Source organism: Hydractinia symbiolongicarpus, chromosome 11, assembly GCF_029227915.1.
Source record: "Hydractinia symbiolongicarpus strain clone_291-10 chromosome 11, HSymV2.1, whole genome shotgun sequence".
Taxonomy (NCBI): Eukaryota; Metazoa; Cnidaria; class Hydrozoa; order Anthoathecata; family Hydractiniidae; genus Hydractinia; species Hydractinia symbiolongicarpus.
Genome location: NC_079885.1, coordinates 11,892,322 through 11,910,220, shown reverse-complemented (window position 1 = coordinate 11,910,220; position 17,899 = coordinate 11,892,322). Strand labels below are relative to the sequence as shown.

The window sequence follows — 17,899 nt, the reverse complement described above, 5'->3', positions numbered from 1 at the left end:
CTTAATGTTGATAGTTAAGTATAATATTTGTTTAGTATGGCATCCACTGAATTTGAAGCATTTCAACTTCATGCTAAAAACGCGCAAATCGCTTACTTCCTGATATCTGCAAAGCTATTCAAGGTTCTTAAATCTTTATGTAAAAATCTGTTCGTGTTATAACAGTCTCTTACCAAAGGCAGATATAATAGCTGCACTATTATTTTACAAGAATCCAGTTTTATGGAACGCGCTCCTATATTAGAGAAGCGTTGAAATCTTTTTGTTTTCAATTTCAAGAAAGGTTTACCCTAGATTCCAGCACAACATTTAATACAAGAAACCCTTTTCACACTAGCGATTTTAACACGCCTGATATAGTTTATTCAAAATGTCTCGGGACATTATGTTTTATATTAATTAGTTTTAACAACACTTGACTGGCAAAACTTTGTCGGGTAAAAGTGGCGAAAGTTACCAGGGGTATAAAAATTATTCTTTCAAAGAAACGAATTTAAAACAACAACATAATACGCAAGCAAGTTTGCTCCTTGACCTTTTGGAAGTTGCACCATTATCGTGCGCAATTAGTAGGCAAAAATAGATTCCTTTTGTCATCAAGTGGCCGAATGGTGGCCTTGTGGTAGAGCGTTTGCCTCCAGTGCGGAAATTATTGGGTTCAAACCCCGGTCAAATCATGCCAGGGATGATAAAATTGTAAAAAAATTCTTTCTGTTTAGAGCATGAGAATAGGATTGTCTCCCAGGCGGTTGTCTGAGTGGCTGTTATGCTTGCACTACTTTTGTATCTCAAATGGAAGCTTTAAATGCACCGGGACTCCATTCGCATGACCCTCTTTGATAACAGTTTCATTAGGAACTGAAAACACTATCCTGCGTAAATAATAATAAAAACAATGAAAAGGTTACATCAAATGTTTTGTGTCAGGAAGCATCTGTGTAAATACATCCACATTGCTTTTTTGTGCTAATACACACAACTGAACAAATGCTTGGCCATTTAGTTCCTAGACCTTTCTTTTTGCTTTGTGGAGTAGAGATATGCAAACTAGGTTGCATAAGTTGAAAAAAAAACTTGAAAAATGGATGTAACGTGTTATATTAAGTTAGTTTCAATATTTTTAAACATGAAAGTTCTTGTTTTATTTGCACTGATCGTGTGCGCTAGTGCAGCGAACAACAACAACAACAATAATAATAACAACAACAATAACAACAACAACAACAACAACAACAACAACAACAACAACAGCAACAACAATGGCTATTGTACTAGAAATACGAACAATATCTGGGAATATTGTAAGTCATATTTTTGTAGCAGGCAAAATTTACAGGTAAGATAGGAGAAAAAATGTAGCCTTCACGTGAAATTTTCCATGATTTGTGAACATTCAAACATTTTTTCAGACTGGGCTTTCATTTAAGCGAGGGCTGGGCAAATCGAGGGCTTGAAGAAGAGAAGACGCTTACAAGGATGTTAGGACTCGATGCAAATAGGGCAAAGACGGCGGAAAGGGTAGCGTTTATCAAAATTCTTTTTAAGAGGGTAGGGGAGAGTTAGTTGGACTGGATTGAAAGCTGTTCGAAGCATTTAGGGTCAATGATTTTTTATCTCAGGTTCTGGCAACATGTACGATCCCGAGTCTGAATGGTGCTGCGATGGCAAATTGCATATGAAACGACCATTTTTTCGCTGCTGCGGGTGAGAGTTTAATTTTAATTTCATGACTTTCCTATAGAAAGAAAGTAAGATACTCCTGCTCAATTTCTTCTGAACAAACGCTTTACTTAACTAGCTAAAGTTTACTTTAGCAGAAGTATCATACAAGAACAAAAATAAACTCTATTCGGACTTTGGGAAAGACGCGGGTTTCGCCACCCCTCGATAACTTTTACTAGAACTGAAATTTAACTTGTCCAGAATGCCACTATCTGCTTAAAATCCGATTACTTTATTCCCCCCGATGTCGGATTTAATGTGAAAATAACCGGTTCAGCCCGATTAATTTCACATCAAGTAGTATTTATTGTGTCTAATGGTCACGTGACTTTATGCTGTGTATTTTAATTATAGGAGCAACACTTACAACATTTTGACGCAAGATTGTATCAATGGACAAGTTAAAGACAAGAGTTTACGTTGTAGCGGAATGTATTACAATCCGCAGAACGAATTTTGTTTTAATAATAAGTTGTATCAGCATAGGTATTATGCTTTATGTAATGGCAACGTATTTAGAAAAGTTTAACATGTAATCGAAAACTGGCTCTTATCTTTTTTCTGCATGATTTCTGAAATCGTTAGCCGTGGCTACAACGTTAGTCGTAACATGAATTAATGAGTCCATAGGATGGCTATGTTCTCTAACTTGAGTTTCTTTTCTGGTTCACATCTTGATAGACTTACGTTGTTTCGCTTTAACTACTTGTCATATTGCATTTTAACGAAAGCTGTTCAAAAAATCCATAAGAAACTGTCAAATTGAAAATGCTATAACTGTAATAAAAAACAATACCTCCAAAAATTTTCAAAACTTGGAAACGATGTGATGTACACTATCGGGATTATTCCGTGGATTTATCCCCAGAGTGGACCCTGTACAAGACGAACAACCGTAGTTACGAAAACGTCGCAATGAACGACGTAACGGCAACAACAACAATTCGGTAGTATATGTTATACTACCGAATTGTTGTTGTTGTTTATGTTCATGTTCAATGTTTTTCAGCTAAAAACAGCATACGAACCTCAATTTGGCTCTTGGAGTGCGACACAGTTTCATTATGGTTTAGGAATTAGTTTCACGCAAAGTGACTAATTTGATCTGCGATGATCTTATTTGCGACGCTTTGACAGTTGACATTGCTAACTGCACGTTTTTCCATTGCAATGGCTTCCTAAAAAGAAGCCCATTTTACGTGTCTCTAACTTCCTTTTTAAGCTATACTTCAGGGGTGTTTAGCTAACTTCTTTAGGAGAGAACCAACTTTGTGTAAAACCTAACCATTTTACACAAAATAAGCATTCTCCTAACTGGGTTAGTAAACCCAGCCAGGCCTGTTTAGATGGTAGAGCACATCAGGATAGCTCTGTTGGAGCACGATGGAGTATTGGTGGAAGGCATGTTTTTTTCCTTCGAAGAAGTCCAGTGTTGGTTTTAGTTTGAATTGCTGCTGATTGTATTTCTTTCAGTTTGTTTATCTGTGGTATGTATTGGCGACAGCGAGTTGTTTTAACTTCTTTTGGTGGTGCTGGCAAGAACGTAGTTGGTGGAGTTTCTGTGTGTTTTCTGACTGGGATTGGTGGAGTTTTTTCCCTGGAACTATAAAAATATACACAAAAATTAGTTATCGTGAAATCAATTCGTTTAAAAATAAAATAGCCGACTGTGATTGTGCTAATATTTTCTCTGATCGAAAAGAATTACTGCTGTGTTCAAGTTAAAAAAGGTATGCGATCATGTCAAAAGAAAAGTTACTTGGAATCTTACAACAAATCCTCAAGTTAACTTTTTTTACCTTTTTTGCTCCAACAATGAGCTAAATGCTTTCAATTTATCAACTTTACGATGAAGGCTTTCATTTTCGTTTTCAACATGCTTCAATTTTGCATGAATCTCCTCGCATTTTTCCTCGTATGCTTTTCGCTGCTTAAATAGGTCGTTTACCAATCCTTCATGATATTGAAGTCTATCTTCTAATACAGCAACTTTGATTTCCAAATTTATAATCTTGGTTTGAAGTCCATAATTTTTTTCTTTCTCTAAATTATATGTTCTCGCAATCTCTTCCTTTTCAGCAGAATGATTTTCTTCCAAGAAAAGAATGTGTTCCTTCAACGCTTCAACCTCCTGAGTAAGCAAGGCGTTTTCTCTCGTCTGTTCAGCTTTCCATCCTTCTTTTAGTAACAAGGCACGAACATCTAAAGTCTCCATTATTAGCTACTCACCGCTAACAGGTATGTCTAGCACCAATGCAAGATTTGTGTAGACTGATTTTTTTACATTGTGACACACAAATTTTACGTCAGTTTAAATTTGACGTCATAAGAAAGAATTAAAATGATGTCATCAAATGTTCTTCTTCTTCTTCTTCTTGTTCTTCTTCTTGTTGCTGACAGCTCGCAACTTTCTATGAAGTTTATGCGACTATTCTAATTTGGATAGCTTTTAAAAATATCTAGCATGAATTTTTTCCCCTCTTTACCATTTTGTACAGATGGAATTCTTTTTGACCTTTCAAAGACAAAATCTAAAGTCTCCTATGTTTATGTCAGTTGGGCTCAATGCGCGCGAATGATATCTCTATCATAAGTTGTACTACACATCGACTCTTCTCTTCTTCCAGACTTTTCCTTTTTCATACAAAATTGCATCAAGTTCGGACACAAAATCAATGCAAAAAAACAACAACTACAGAGAATGTGTGTTTAGGACAAGTTCAAGTTAAACATTGTTGAACGTTCTAAATACCTCGAAAGCTATGTGAGCAGAATATACAACCTAAAAACAAAAATGATCGGCCGCGAATTCAATAGACATTACGAGCCTAAAGAAGTCTCCACTTAAACAATACTGATTTCCAAGGGATTATATGGGATTTAAACTTTGATGCTTTAAGAAGAAGCCAAGCAACCACGCACAGTTCAACAGTGTCATTTGAAGTCGATCTTAAGGTTTAAAGTCGTTTGCTTTGACAAGGCATGGAAAAAGACAGTAGTAAACGTCTTTTTTGTATACCAACGTGCATTCGGCACGTTGGTCATACAACCCGATATGTCAGTCATCCAAATCTACGTTTCAATAACTACAAGCAAAAAATCAGCAAAAAATTGTTAACTTTTCTCCATCCCAGCATAGACTACTTTTATAATTTTTAAAATTAGTAGCTGGTAATATGTTCCCAAGGCTTCTAAAGTCAAACATAAAAATACCTAAAAAGACTAGGGTTAAGAAATCGCTATGATGACTTTTATAGAGGTTTGAGCCCATTCAGCTGCGAATCCTAGAGACTACACACGATTCCATTCTTCTGGGAACCCCATTGCTTTATTCAATAAATCTTTATGGTTCTTCTACACGCTCACCAAAAAGCTTGAATCAAAATTGGATGGAACATATACTAGAATGCTCCGTGCAATATTGAACATCCACTGGATCACACATCCAACGATAACTCGTCTCTATGGTAATCTACCCAGAATCTCATCTATTCTGAAAGAAAGAAGGACTCGTTTTGCAGAGCTATAGAAGAAAAGAGGAGGTTATCAGTGATCTGGTTTTATGGTCACCTAGTCATGGTAGGAGGAAAATTGGAGGACCCTGTAAGACTTACATCAATCAGCTAACAAAAGAAACAAATTGTCAACTAAACGATCTTCCAAAAGCTATGGAAGATCAGTGCCGGAACCACAATTTTAATATTGGGGGGGGGGCTATATAGAAAAATTAGATATATAAACTTCGCTTTATGGCTACCCGAGGCCCCCCTTGTTGGCGGAAAAATTTAAATTTTACATCTTTAGATTGGCGGAAAATGCCCTTCCAGACGTCAATGATATCATGGCTGAATGTTAAAAATAACGATGAATGTTTCGATATTTTAGTAATTTAGAAAAGCTGTATTGTTTAATTGGCATCAAAATTTAGATAAAAATTTCCATCAGAAACCAAAAGGTAGAAAGAAATATATACATATTAACATTATACGACTACAATAATATAAGAAATTTTAAGGGTGCTGGCACTTTTTAGAAAATGCGGTTCAAAGCGGAAAAACATCGTTCGCTAACAGCATTTGTAGCAGGCATAACTAACATCAGTTTTCCCACTTTTAAAACGTCAAACAAAAGTAGTTTTCTTGGGTTATCTAACTTTTGGAGAAATGACACTAAATCTCTCTCTTTTTTTCACTTTTTTTCTTTCGTTCTTTCTTTCTTTCTTTCTCTCTCTCTCTCTCTTTTTCCTTCTTTTCAGTAGGAAAATTATTGCCCCCCTGCCCACCCTTCCCAGGCGGTTACGGCACTGAAGATAGAGAATTTTGGAGAGACAGAGTTAATATAGTCCAGGTGATGATGATGATTTAATAATAAAAAAATAAGTTTTAGTAGAAAACGGCATATTCTTTTATTTTACTATCTTGTATGGCTTTTAATTTTTTAGATGGAGCCGAAATAACTGATTGATTTGTCCTTGTTGTCTACATTTTATTCGCGTAACATGCGTATTCACATTTTTTATGCGCTGGTTATTTTATTGTTCTTATCACAGACAACGTAATTCTAAAAATGTCTTAAGTTGAAAAACGTAATTTACCCGATCTCGATTCAAGGACTTATCAAACCTTTTAGCTTTATGAAACATCTTTATATCAAAAACGCTACCAAAGAAATTGGGATTGAGGTAGAATTTTATCATCAAGGTCAGATTATTCTACACGTGGGATAGAAGGTTACTTTTAAACTTCATATCAAACTTGATTTGGAGGTGGAAAGCTCAGACGCTCAAACACGACAATGAATCACTCTAAAAACAAAGCAATAACTCAATAAACCCTTTGTCTAGAAAATCGTTTAGAATATATGGTATTTTTTAGTACCTACTACTGGTATTTTGTAGTACATTTAGGCATTTACATTCAAAAAAATATTTTAGCATTATAGAAATTATTGTTGAGACTAAATTTCAGCTTTATACCATATTTAGTTCTTTTATTATCTACACCGGTAGTTTGCGGTACCTAGAGATTTTTCTGTGTAGTTTAATGAAAAAATAATGAAAATATATTGAAGCATACCAGTCCAGATTTAAACGACGTAAAGCTACAATAAAACACACGTTGTTCGTTATAAACGCTTGTTATATTCATTTAAAGCCTGAAATTACACCTTTTAATTTTATAACTCTATATTTGATTGTTTAAGCTTTTAAATTCCGGGCTTGAGTTTTCTTCTAAAATATTATTGCAAAAACAGTTCCAACATAGACACTCGATTTATACTAAAATCAACTTATCTGCACCTAATTTTGGCTATAGTATTCAAAATGAGAATTACTTTGCAAAAGACTTCATTTGGTTTTCAGGCAAATTTATTGGTTGTTACTGAAATGGGTTTTTTTTTGAAAAAAATTGTTGTTCTCGAAAAAGTAAGTTTAAATTAGTTATGGTACTTATCCTTGCATAAATATATATCAAATTATATAAATATAATATAATTAAGTAGTGTTACAATATATAAATACAGTGTAATAATAACAGTAAAAAAATTAACTACATAGCTAGCTAGCTAGCTAAATATATATGTCAAATATGATAGATTTAGCTATAGTTAGCTTGCTACAGATCTACTGCAACACATTTCTACTTTTAAAAAGAATGTCTAATTTATCTTCAAGTAGTCTGCAAGTTCCTCTTAAGCCTTGAACAACTTTTGAGGACCAAATAAAATATTCCTGAACACGCTCCTCAGACCAGCCAACTGGAGTTTGTTTCTCTAAATCTCGCAAATTATAAAGTTTATCAGCCAATTTAACAATCTTTGCATCATAACTAGAAAATGGGGCCTTCTGTATTTGCTTCAGTTTACGTTCGTAAGAGGGTAGACCTTTATCATCAGAGCATTCTTCGACAATTTCTCTGATTTTTTTACCAAAGTTTTCTTCAATTTCTTCAAAAGTTGTATCGGTGTCTTCAACAGTGTCGTGTAAAACAGCGGAAATTAAAATGTCAACATCTGTTATACCTGCTTCTTTAGAAATAATATTTGCAACCCCAATAGGATGATTAATGTAAGGTGTCTCACAAGGGTCCTTTCTTCTTTGATCTTTGTGTTTGATTGCGGCGAAATCGAAAGCTTCCATTAAACTTTTTATCGTTGATTCCGCCATCATGGTTATTGTTTTTATTTTATTTTCTGAATACTTGTTCCCTCGTTCAACAATAATTTATTTGAAATAGTAAAGGTATATTTCTTTTATAGTCTAAATTTAATTGATGAAAATCACTTCCGTCTTACATAATAGTTAATCATATCCTATTATGGCATGTAAAGTATGGGTGGAACGTGATTCAACAGCAAGAAACCAAAATATTACGTAATGATCTTTAATCTCAGTGGTGGAGAGTAAGCACAATGTCATATACAATCGGTGAATTACACAAGTATTGTTTACAACAAAATGGCGGATAAGCAGTGGACATGTTAAAACGCAAGTCGAACAAGAAGTTGGTCCTGCTAAAATGTGTTTTAAACGATTATTTTTGATTGATATTTTAATGATCATTATTACATTCGTATTTTGTGAATACTTTATATATCAAATCGCTATGAATAAATGTTCCTGGTCGGACAAAAACAACCAAAGCAACTCACATGCAACGAAAAAACTTAAAACGTTTTTTATTGCAGACCCACATTTGCTGGGTCCATTTCGTGGCCATTGGTTTGATAAGCTGCGACGGGAATGGCAAATGCAAAGAGCTTTCCAAGCTAGCAATAATCTGTTAAATCCCGATATAGTGTTTATTCTCGGAGATTTGTTCGACGAGGGCGAAATAGTAGATGACAAGGTATATTGTTGTTAGAGCGCTAATAGCTATTATTTCAGCTGTAGTGGAAACAGAAGCTTTTACTATATTTTTTATTTTAAGGAATGGGGTTATTACATGCACAGATTCCGTGAAAGAATATTTTATATGGCAAAAAATGAAAAGTTAAAGATAGTTGTTGGTAACCACGACATTGGATTTCATGGCACGTAAGCAATAGATTTTTAACAAATGATTGTATCTGGATGGATAATTCACATGCTTTTTCCTCAAGTGAGCTGAAAGTGTCAAAATATATCTCAAGGGTAAAACAACACATAATTATGCGTTACAAAGCGCAAATTTTCAGATAAGTTCATTGCCATTGATAATTTGAAGGTAAAGGCCAAAATATTGTCTTAAAAATTATAAAATAAAATAGATTTTTATTTTAAATGCTATTGTAAGAGAGTGCTGTAGAAATATATTGAAATGCTCAACATCAAAGAAGAAATCTAAATAATAGAAATTAACAAAACTATTACCACAATTCACAATTTATTTGGTGAACTGAGCATTCCCAACCATTTCAGCACTCAAAAAAGCATTGCTTTATTAAACGAGTTACATACAAGTTACGAAAATTTTTTAAAAGGCGAAAATCGTGAAAGTTTATTCCCTTAAACCATGTTGAAATAAGCTAATCGTTAAAGTTAATTTTCGCAAATTTTTATTTGTTTTGTTTGATAAAATTTCAGTTATATATCTCTCATATCCTTATTGTATAAAGGTTTAAGGAAAAGAGGCCATTCGCGAAAGTTATTTCCCTTTATTTTACATTTCGTAGGCTGGAGAAAATTGTTCCTTTAATGTTCTTCCAAACTAAACAACAGTAACATGATCAATATTTTGTGATTGATGGGCAACTAAATGCACAGAAAAGTCCAACTTTTTTAGTCTTTCTTTCTTTCACCGAAAATTTTGACTGCTATTAGATGGCATTCTCTTTCTGGCTACAACTAGGGGAAATCTCAAAAAGTCTTATGAGCAGAGCTTATTTTAAGAAGTAATTGTCCATCGAGTAGGATATGTGCAGAATAATTTTACGATAAAATGGGATTCACGTTAATTTTGCAATTAGGAAACAGAGGGAAAAGTTAACAATACCGCGAAGATTTCTCCTTTGTTTTCAGGATTTTGAGAGACATGGACAAGTGGATGCGCTTTAAGGAGACGTTTGGGATCGAATCATCAGTCAACTTGATCAAAATTCACAACATTACGTAAGTAACTTATTTCGCCCGTCTCCACAAATGCAAGAATATTGTAACCCTCAATGTGCTTTACAAAATTTTTTTAGAAACGAAGACTACATCTTTCAAGATTTCTTTAATGTAAAAGCTTTTCGTGTAGTTGCAATTTGTGGTTAAGCATGAAAATAATTTATGGCTCACATGACATCGGCCCTTAAACACTGCCCTAGGGTGGCGTTATTGTTGTTTTTTCCTCGAAACTCTTAGGTATATATCCAAAGCTGGTTCCCTGGAATAAAAAAGTCCTGTGAGGGAAGGTCGCTGATTCTCGGGTATGCAACGACAATCTTTCGCAAAACTTCTTACCTTAAATTTTCAACTTCTAGATTTGTGACTATAAATTCCATGTCGATGAAGCAAGATGAGGGCTGTACATTTTGTGAGCGTGCAAAACATGAAATACAAATGTTAAACGAGCGATTAACTTTAAACAAAGAGAAATCAAATTGCCGTAAAGAAAAAGATGTGATACGATGTAAAACAAATGGAAACGCCGTTCTCTTGCAGGTAACTTGTTTATAATTGCTGATATCTGATATTAAGTGATTCAATGCAAGTAGGTAAATTATTTAGAATTACCAGTTCTAGTACATTCCCTCCCATATTCCATTGCAATTCCTATTTGTGCTGGCATTTCGTGTTTTCTTGACGTGGTAATCAAGATTTTGTTCCTGTGCCAATATACTAGGTAGCTACATATGTTATCGAGCAGCCATTCTAACTCTCACACCTTAATACGGCACAAGAAATTTTTGCAAATTTTGACCATCGTCAATTTCAAAAAGATGCGCCAAAATTAAACTGACGTATTAAGACATCTAACCAGAGATTAAAAATAACATTGGTAAGCGAAGGGATATTTTTTTTATTATTTTAATTATTTTTATAAATATCTAATATAAATAAAGCAGGACGCTGTGTTAAAAATTCATTCATAGTTCATCAAAGTTCAATGAAATAGCTTCGTGTCCAGTGGCTGCAATAAATTTTTTAAGATCTTCCGATGACATACCCGTAGTGGCTGTGTTTTCTAGTGGATGCGAAAAAACTTTGATACCATCTTCTAACAGCTTCGAATCGACAACTAGCCTAACGTCATTGCCGACATCGTTAAAAATTGATAGTGGTGTACAACAACCTTGGGCCACGCCTAATTTTTCAATCATAATCGCCTCGTCAGCAAGTCGTAAGCCACCAGACGCCCCGAGCTTTTTAGCTACGTCATTCAACTTGACCTCTTGAGAATGAACTGCAGTCAGTAACCACAGTCGTTTCTTTTTGTCCTTCATGAACAGATTCTTTGTAATTAAACCGTTAATGTTACCCAAATGTTCCATCATCGCTTCGACAGTAAAAACAGCAGGATGTTCTACTGTTTCTGTGACAATTGCCAACTTGTTTAACAATTCAAAAAGTTCTTTTCGACCCTTTGCAGCACTCATTTTCTAAGGTTATTTTCTTAAACTGAAGAGTAAAAAACATAGCATATAAATGTTATAAGAAAGAGAGAAATAGAACAAGACTTTAAAACTAATTTTATTAACGTTTTGCTTCTAGCATTTTCCCCTGTACAGAAAGAACGAAGCCATGTGCATAGGAGAAGATGGCCCGTCAAAACACTTGCAAAACATTGAGAACAAAGAGAGTTGGGATGTTCTTTCAGAGGAATCAACAGACTTTATTTTGCAAATGATAAATCCAGCCTTTGTCTTGAGTGGTCATGCGCACCACGGATGTTTCGTGAATCGTAAAGGAACTTGGGAATTAAGCGTACCTTCGTTTTCATGGAGAAATATAAACAACCCAAGCATAGTTCTAGTAAGGTTCAATTACTACCTAATTTAAGAAATGTAATATAAAAACAAGGCAAATAACTTTCAACTCACTGTAATTCCGTTTGCGTTGCCCTCTCCCACCAAACAATAAACCGAGTGTCAAATATTAGTGTCAAATATTAGTGTCAAAAAATATTATCAAAAAAGTACGAAATAATAATCGTCATTATTTACTTTGTATTTAGGGCGTATTTGACGACGAGGAAATAATTCTTCAAAAGTGCTACCTACCTAAAGAATCGACCGTCATAAACATTTACATAGCAACTGCTATATATTTTATAATATTTAACTTCATACAATTAAAAAAATATTTCCATAAAACTAACAAGAAAATCCTGTAGCGTTTAACAATGATGACATATGGCATTGATAAAATAGTTCTTTTTCAATTTTCATGGGAAAATTTTGTTACTTTGTTACAACAGTCGATTTTCATGAAACTTATAAACTATAATTATTTCCCTCGCCGCATATGTTGCAGAAGATATACCAGTACGTGGAGACATAATTAGCAGAATCCTCAAAAATATTATGTTTACAGTGAAAACAAGAATTTTTTTTTTGACATGGACCGTCACTCAAATAATAATTTCTTTTACTGTCTGTAATTTGGTATAAAGAAAAAGGAGATTGATAAAGTTTTCATATGTAAACAAAATAGAGGAGATAAAACTCATTAACGCAGTATTTATTATGTTTGACTTTTATATCGCAAGGACGAGGAACGTATTACGTAACTTTTTTTGTAGAAATAATTTTTATACACAAAGAAATGAATAATAATTTACAACAGTTTTATTAATCTTTGCCATTTGCCCAATCCATCATTTCTTTGTACCATTCCTCTTCCATTGGTAGCATCTCTAAAGCCTGAAAATACAACACAAATGACAGAAATTTTCGTGACTGGAAAACCGCCCAATTTGCGAATTTTAAAGATTCTGTAGAAATGTAACCTGAGGAAAAAAACATGTTTTTTTATTAAAGGAGAGGCGAAGAAACAATTATTTTGTGGCAGCCAAAAAATAACTTACTATATTTCACAACTAAGTATCTATATAACTTCCTGACAACATTTTACAGAATTTTCATAGGTGTATGGGATGAAAATAAGTAGGATTAATTTGACTCAAAATAACCAAGAATATTTTACGTACTATAGTAGTAACAGCATTTTTAATCATCATTTAAAATTCTTTGAACTTAAGAAAGAATTGTCATGACAAACAATAATTTCTTCATGTTATGAGTCCTTTTTCCACAACATACTACGCGCTTTCAACGATGAATTTGTTAGGATGAGAATGGCGCCAAATTTGATAAATATAAAGACCGGAAACATTCAACAACAAACAGAACGCGCAATATGGTGGCTTCATCTTTAATGACGAATCTTTACTCTTTTATTTTTATTCACAAATTTAAGTAAGTTCCATCAGCAGTATAAAATAGTAAAATTATGTTAGACATAAAATTTTATTTAAAAATTTTGTTATTTGAATTTCAACTTTCTTTTTTCAATATTTTGTGAGTATTGATCCCTGGCCATCACAATAAAGAGAAAGATATTCCACTGTTTTTTAATTTAGCCCCCCGTTTGAAAAATGTTTAAAAATACTCAATCATAAATAATTTAGCACTCTCAAAGATTTAAACAAAGCTGGTATTTATAACAAGTCTGCTGTGTCGACCTGCTGTAAATTTTTTAGGTGTCAATTCACAGTTCTTTTTTGTGAAAAATATTCACATCAATTTTTTGTTACTCTACGAATTTTTTTAATGTCAAAACATTCGTAGTGTTTGTTCAGGACTTTTTTCTTGTCATGATAGCTGTTAGATGTAATGTAAAATAATAGTAAGGACACTTTTGTGTGGAGAAGACCAAGCCAGTCGGTCTGGTCTTCAAAATCAACACTGGCATCTGAACTTTTAATCAGCAGCCGTGCCACAGCGCAATTCACCTCTCCTACTAAACACTCCCCGTCTTTACCTTTGTATATGTTCCTTTCACGAAAATTTATTTCGCAAAATAGCCAATAAAATGTTTTGCGAGAATTAACTGGAAAATATTTTTACGGAGCTTAATTTAAAAATGTCTGTTAAAGTAGTTGCAAATCGATTTTTAAAAATCTTCAAACTCAGTCTAAGCCACAAATAAGAAAAGCACTGAAAGAATTTACTGTTAGCCGACCATCTCTAGTGATGTGAAAACGTATTGTGCACCAACAACAAACGGCTAAATTTAAACAAGAATACGTTGATGCTGTAACCTTAAAATGTTTGATGGAAGATATATTTTTTGTTTACGAAATATTAATATAAATAAAAATGCCTTACATTTGGAGGAGGTGGTACATTTCGTTCGAATTTTGAGCCGCCTGGTGCTTTAGGTGCTAAAAATAAAAACATATCGTTATGGCGACAATAATTCTTGAAATTCGATTTTGATTTAAAACGGTCCCTTTTTAGCCCAAAGGAAGTTAATTTCTTGTTTTGCATACTAACTTTAAAAACTTAATACGCATGTTTAACAAGAAATACCATGTTTTTTCGTAAACTGCAAAATTTAATTAGAATAGCGAGAAAGAAAACACTTGCTAAACAACTCCAAAATATCCATGTAATATTATCATACATGCTACGAGGGTTCTGATAATTTGCATACAACTTAAAAGTTCAGCGTTTTTAAAAATACTTTTTTTAAAAATTTGAAAAACATACATTTTGATTGTAGTACAACACCAACGTTGGATCAAAAACTTTATACAGGTTGAAGGAATCTTTTTTAAAACTTATCTGCATCTCAGGAGTAACATGCATAAAATTTTCATTGTTCATTATTTTGCCTCATACACCCTTTATACGTTATATAGCTAGTTAGCTACAAGCATGCTGATAAAGCATCAGCATTCTTTAGAAAACTTCTACACTTTCCAAATTCACCCATATCAGTATATGTAATCGCACGTTTACGAGTGTAATTAGGAAATAATCAAACGAGTATTTCTTTTTCCTTTTAATTTTCCGAGTTTCGAGGAGGATAAATTTAAAAACCAAAAAAAATAATTACGAGTTCGATTATTTCCAATTGCACGAGTAAACGTTAGATTACGAGCTAATCACACAATGAACTATTTTTTGTAAGAGTAGCACAGGATGTCAATTTTAATATTTTGATTTTTTATTACCCGATTTATAATTAGTTCGATTCATTGTAAAGATATCTTTTTTTGACTCATCATAAAACGCGAGAAAATAAATATTGATGGGTATGAATCCAAAAGCAACAGTAATTATTTTAAACGACAAGCAAACGCTTTAGAAAATTCGATATAGAAAATTCTATATCGAATGTTTTTCTTTCTCTTGTTTAGATTTAAAGAGCCTTATTGTTTTATAAGCTTTTTTATTATAGTTCGAATTTATAACATCATATATATTTTTTAAATTATTAGTTAAGATTCTAGAGTGCAATTAAGAAATATTTGCACTGCGCAGAGTGCAATTACGATATAATTTGCACTGTAGAAGAAGCGCCAAACAAACAATATAGGTCATCGTGTGATTATTCCTGAAATGCAAAAACACACAGAAAATACAACCCCGTTCCATTACTTATTGAGCAAATTATTCCTGAGATGCAAAACAGAACTTTCAATTTCGTTAACTCTACCACAAAAAAGGGAACTTTCAAAGTTTTACAGAATTGTGTGACTTAATAAACTATATATCAAATTGTATCAAATAATAGCCACGAAACCCACAACCACTGGGAAACCGTAATATTTAAGGCGGGAGAAATTACAAGTAAATTTCATACAGTTAGAATACTGGCTGCGCTTTTTGGTTACTTTGTTTGTTACTTTCATGATCAATATCGGAAATCTTTTGTTTTTAGGGGGAAATGGCCTCACTCATCCAATCAAATATATTTAATTCTTGTATTATTTAAGAGGGTAAGATGTGACCACACCGGCTTTGTGCTCATTGGTTGATTTTAATTAAGGTTTGCTGTGAGGTGAATTTGAATTTTCGGGATTTGCTCTGCCAGAGCAACTCATTTTATTCAAAGAAAAACCTTGAAGAAAGCTTAGTTAACTTGGCTAATCAAACGAAGGATTTTGAAAACTGTATCACAAACTAACTTTCCCCAACAAGTTTGTTTGTGATACTATCCCACTACTATATCTGCCATTATGTTTTCGTCAAAGTTATGAGCAGGACTTTTGGGATATAAGGCTTGACGTCATGCATCCTTAATGAACACTCCTGTCAATAGGAAAGGCAAGTTTAGCCAACATAAATCTTGTTTTCATAGACAAAGTAATGTTGAAATAAACCTGAACTTAGTTGAAAGGCCCTCAAGTCAACCCCCTTGTTGCTTTTCAGACTTTAAATTCCCACAGCCAGCATGGCACTTACCACATTGTATATACTCCAACATAGCAGGTAGTGAAGCTTTAAAGCAAAATTCACAGGTCTGGCAACCACTGAACATTGTATTGTGGTTGTAGATATATAAGTTCGCCAGATCAAGGGGGGTCCATGAGGGATCTCAGTCACATACAGGCAGTGGAAGAGAAATTATGATATAATTACTCTCGAATGCGAACACAACAACAGACATTCAAAAAACAATATGATGAACTTACACATAACCTGGCTTTGATGGGTTAAGAGCTTCTTCAATACGCAGGGGGTGGATAAACTGGAGTAATACAAGTGAGAGTCATGTTATGCCGCATGAATTTAACTATCGTTTAGTAAAAAACCGGCACTATATTATAAGCGCATAGTGTTTTAGGTAAGTTTTACTGAAATGTTTGGGAATTTAATATGTCTTGACACTAGCTAGCGTACGATGGTACAATTTTGCCACTTTTTACGAAAAAATAGTACTTATCTTATCGCTTTGAGTTGCACCGCCCTGGATTATTATTTTGGATATTAAACACAGCCGGACACCAACAGGCCGCGTATCACAATGGCCTGGAAAAATGGAACCCTGAGTGGTACAATTTTGCCAGCATGGGTACAATTTCGTCAGCTAGGTTTTTAACTGTGAAAAAGAAACAAGATATTCTGGGTAATCTATGTAACTCAGCTTAATACTAATTTCTAAGTCGCTTGTGAGTGCCTAGGTAAAAAAATTGAGTTTACAAAGTAAATCTCCTTAGATCTATCAAAATGAAGTCTGGCGAAGTTTTACCACAGTAGCGAGGACAAAAAGGATCAGCGAATCACAAGTCTGGGAAAGAGACAGTGTAGCCGTCCACGGAAGTTTGCTTCGCTTATCCAAAACAAAAAGAGCCGTAAATCAATAAAAGCGAGTGTAAACGGCTGACTGTGGCACAAACAGAATTTATTTATTTCTGGCGAAATTGGCAAAATAGTAACTCTGTACGCTAGGGTTCTGAAAAAACATTGGTGCACTACAACCAAAAAGTAACATTTCTTTTATTTTTAAAATGGATGCAGGCTATTTCAGGCAAAAGTTTGTGTTTCTTTAAAACTTAGCGTTTTTGTGTTTTTTTCAGGGCGACTCTCAAAAGTGTTGACCATAGCAAGATATTACATTGGCACTGTGCTATGAGTAAAAAGACTTTGCAACATAAGAAACAGTACTTACAAATGTAAGGTGCTGGATGCCTAAAATATTCGAATTTTGCTTCAGCCTCTTGAAGAACCTTTTCAATTTGTACACGGTCAGTCAAATGTTTATTCTCATCAAACTGAGAACGCATTACCACAGCATGCGGCCTCCATATTTCACGGCTCATGGTCCATGATAATAAATGCTTTAAGGAGTTTCTATAAAGCCTGGTGACACGTTGTTGGTGCGTAAGCTGGCGAGCAAGCGATAAAGGATTTACGCGAGCGGCCATCTTGGATTTGCTTGCAAGTTCCCAGTTATGACATAAAGTAATAAAGACCATAGTCGATATTTACAACCCTTGTCTCCACCACAGAGGTCTCAGAAAAACACAAGGATTTCCCGCGTCGTGTTAGCACGTGGACACACACGCGCAACATAGGCCCACATTAAATCGTCATCAACTGAAAGTTCATTAATAAAATTTTAATTGATTTTGCAAGAGATCTGATACCATCGTATAATCCACACAGTAAGCAGTTTTACATTCATGTAAAAAAGCTTTGTTATTTTTGTCAACTTTTCCCTCCACATAAGGAAGTAGTAACACGAGTAATTATATTGCAA

The 17,899-nt window shown here is 34.0% G+C and overlaps 5 protein-coding genes across 5 annotated transcripts; 2 read left to right on the top strand and 3 right to left on the bottom strand.

The window, feature by feature from the left end:
• Nucleotides 1-1,066: 1,066 nt before the first annotated feature.
• LOC130614216 (putative uncharacterized protein DDB_G0286751) lies at nucleotides 1,067-2,265 on the top strand. The gene is made up of 3 exons (XM_057435640.1): nucleotides 1,067-1,301; nucleotides 1,620-1,704; nucleotides 2,077-2,265. Exons 1-3 carry the CDS (start codon nucleotides 1,082-1,084, stop codon nucleotides 2,249-2,251), a joined length of 480 nt encoding a protein of 159 aa, XP_057291623.1. The 5' UTR covers nucleotides 1,067-1,081; the 3' UTR covers nucleotides 2,252-2,265.
• Nucleotides 2,266-7,066: 4,801 nt separating this feature from the next.
• On the bottom strand, nucleotides 7,067-8,077 carry LOC130614894 (guanosine-3',5'-bis(diphosphate) 3'-pyrophosphohydrolase MESH1-like). The gene has a single exon (XM_057436364.1). The coding sequence runs from the start codon at nucleotides 7,889-7,891 to the stop codon at nucleotides 7,346-7,348; it is 546 nt and encodes a 181-aa protein (XP_057292347.1). The 5' UTR covers nucleotides 7,892-8,077; the 3' UTR covers nucleotides 7,067-7,345.
• Nucleotides 8,078-8,142: 65 nt separating this feature from the next.
• Nucleotides 8,143-12,469, top strand: LOC130614893 (metallophosphoesterase 1-like). Its single transcript, XM_057436363.1, has 6 exons — nucleotides 8,143-8,570; nucleotides 8,652-8,758; nucleotides 9,722-9,811; nucleotides 10,168-10,348; nucleotides 11,399-11,659; nucleotides 11,862-12,469. The coding sequence occupies exons 1-6, from the start codon at nucleotides 8,241-8,243 to the stop codon at nucleotides 12,018-12,020; spliced, it is 1,128 nt and encodes a 375-aa protein (XP_057292346.1). The 5' UTR covers nucleotides 8,143-8,240; the 3' UTR covers nucleotides 12,021-12,469.
• LOC130614896 (prolyl-tRNA synthetase associated domain-containing protein 1-like) lies at nucleotides 10,687-11,319 on the bottom strand. Its single transcript, XM_057436365.1, has one exon. It carries the CDS (start codon nucleotides 11,281-11,283, stop codon nucleotides 10,774-10,776), a length of 510 nt encoding a protein of 169 aa, XP_057292348.1. The 5' UTR covers nucleotides 11,284-11,319; the 3' UTR covers nucleotides 10,687-10,773.
• On the bottom strand, nucleotides 11,928-17,669 carry LOC130614897 (uncharacterized). Its single transcript, XM_057436366.1, has 3 exons — nucleotides 17,309-17,669; nucleotides 14,017-14,072; nucleotides 11,928-12,549 (listed from the first exon to the last, which is right to left on the bottom strand). The coding sequence occupies exons 1-3, from the start codon at nucleotides 17,613-17,615 to the stop codon at nucleotides 12,478-12,480; spliced, it is 435 nt and encodes a 144-aa protein (XP_057292349.1). The 5' UTR covers nucleotides 17,616-17,669; the 3' UTR covers nucleotides 11,928-12,477.
• Between the last annotated feature and the right edge of the window lie 230 nt (nucleotides 17,670-17,899).

What these genes read in the sequence shown, in the direction of transcription:
- LOC130614216 (XM_057435640.1), top strand. Translation starts at nt 1,082, where the DNA reads ATGGATGTAACGTGTTATATTAAGTTAGTTTCAATATTTTTAAACATG. An exon ending in GAACAATATCTGGGAATATT is followed by an intron (nt 1,302 to 1,619) that starts GTAAGTCATATT and finishes TTTTTATCTCAG; the next exon opens with GTTCTGGCAACATGTACGAT. An exon ending in CCATTTTTTCGCTGCTGCGG is followed by an intron (nt 1,705 to 2,076) that starts GTGAGAGTTTAA and finishes TTTTAATTATAG; the next exon opens with GAGCAACACTTACAACATTT.
- LOC130614894 (XM_057436364.1), bottom strand. Translation starts at nt 7,891, where the DNA reads ATGATGGCGGAATCAACGATAAAAAGTTTAATGGAAGCTTTCGATTTC.
- LOC130614893 (XM_057436363.1), top strand. Translation starts at nt 8,241, where the DNA reads ATGTGTTTTAAACGATTATTTTTGATTGATATTTTAATGATCATTATT. An exon ending in ATCAAAATTCACAACATTAC is followed by an intron (nt 9,812 to 10,167) that starts GTAAGTAACTTA and finishes TTCAACTTCTAG; the next exon opens with ATTTGTGACTATAAATTCCA. An exon ending in ACAACCCAAGCATAGTTCTA is followed by an intron (nt 11,660 to 11,861) that starts GTAAGGTTCAAT and finishes CTTTGTATTTAG; the next exon opens with GGCGTATTTGACGACGAGGA.
- LOC130614896 (XM_057436365.1), bottom strand. Translation starts at nt 11,283, where the DNA reads ATGAGTGCTGCAAAGGGTCGAAAAGAACTTTTTGAATTGTTAAACAAG.
- LOC130614897 (XM_057436366.1), bottom strand. Translation starts at nt 17,615, where the DNA reads ATGGTCTTTATTACTTTATGTCATAACTGGGAACTTGCAAGCAAATCC. An exon ending in GCATCCAGCACCTTACATTT is followed by an intron (nt 14,073 to 17,308) that starts GTAAGTACTGTT and finishes TTTTATTTTTAG; the next exon opens with CACCTAAAGCACCAGGCGGC. An exon ending in ATGTACCACCTCCTCCAAAT is followed by an intron (nt 12,550 to 14,016) that starts GTAAGGCATTTT and finishes TTGTATTTTCAG; the next exon opens with GCTTTAGAGATGCTACCAAT.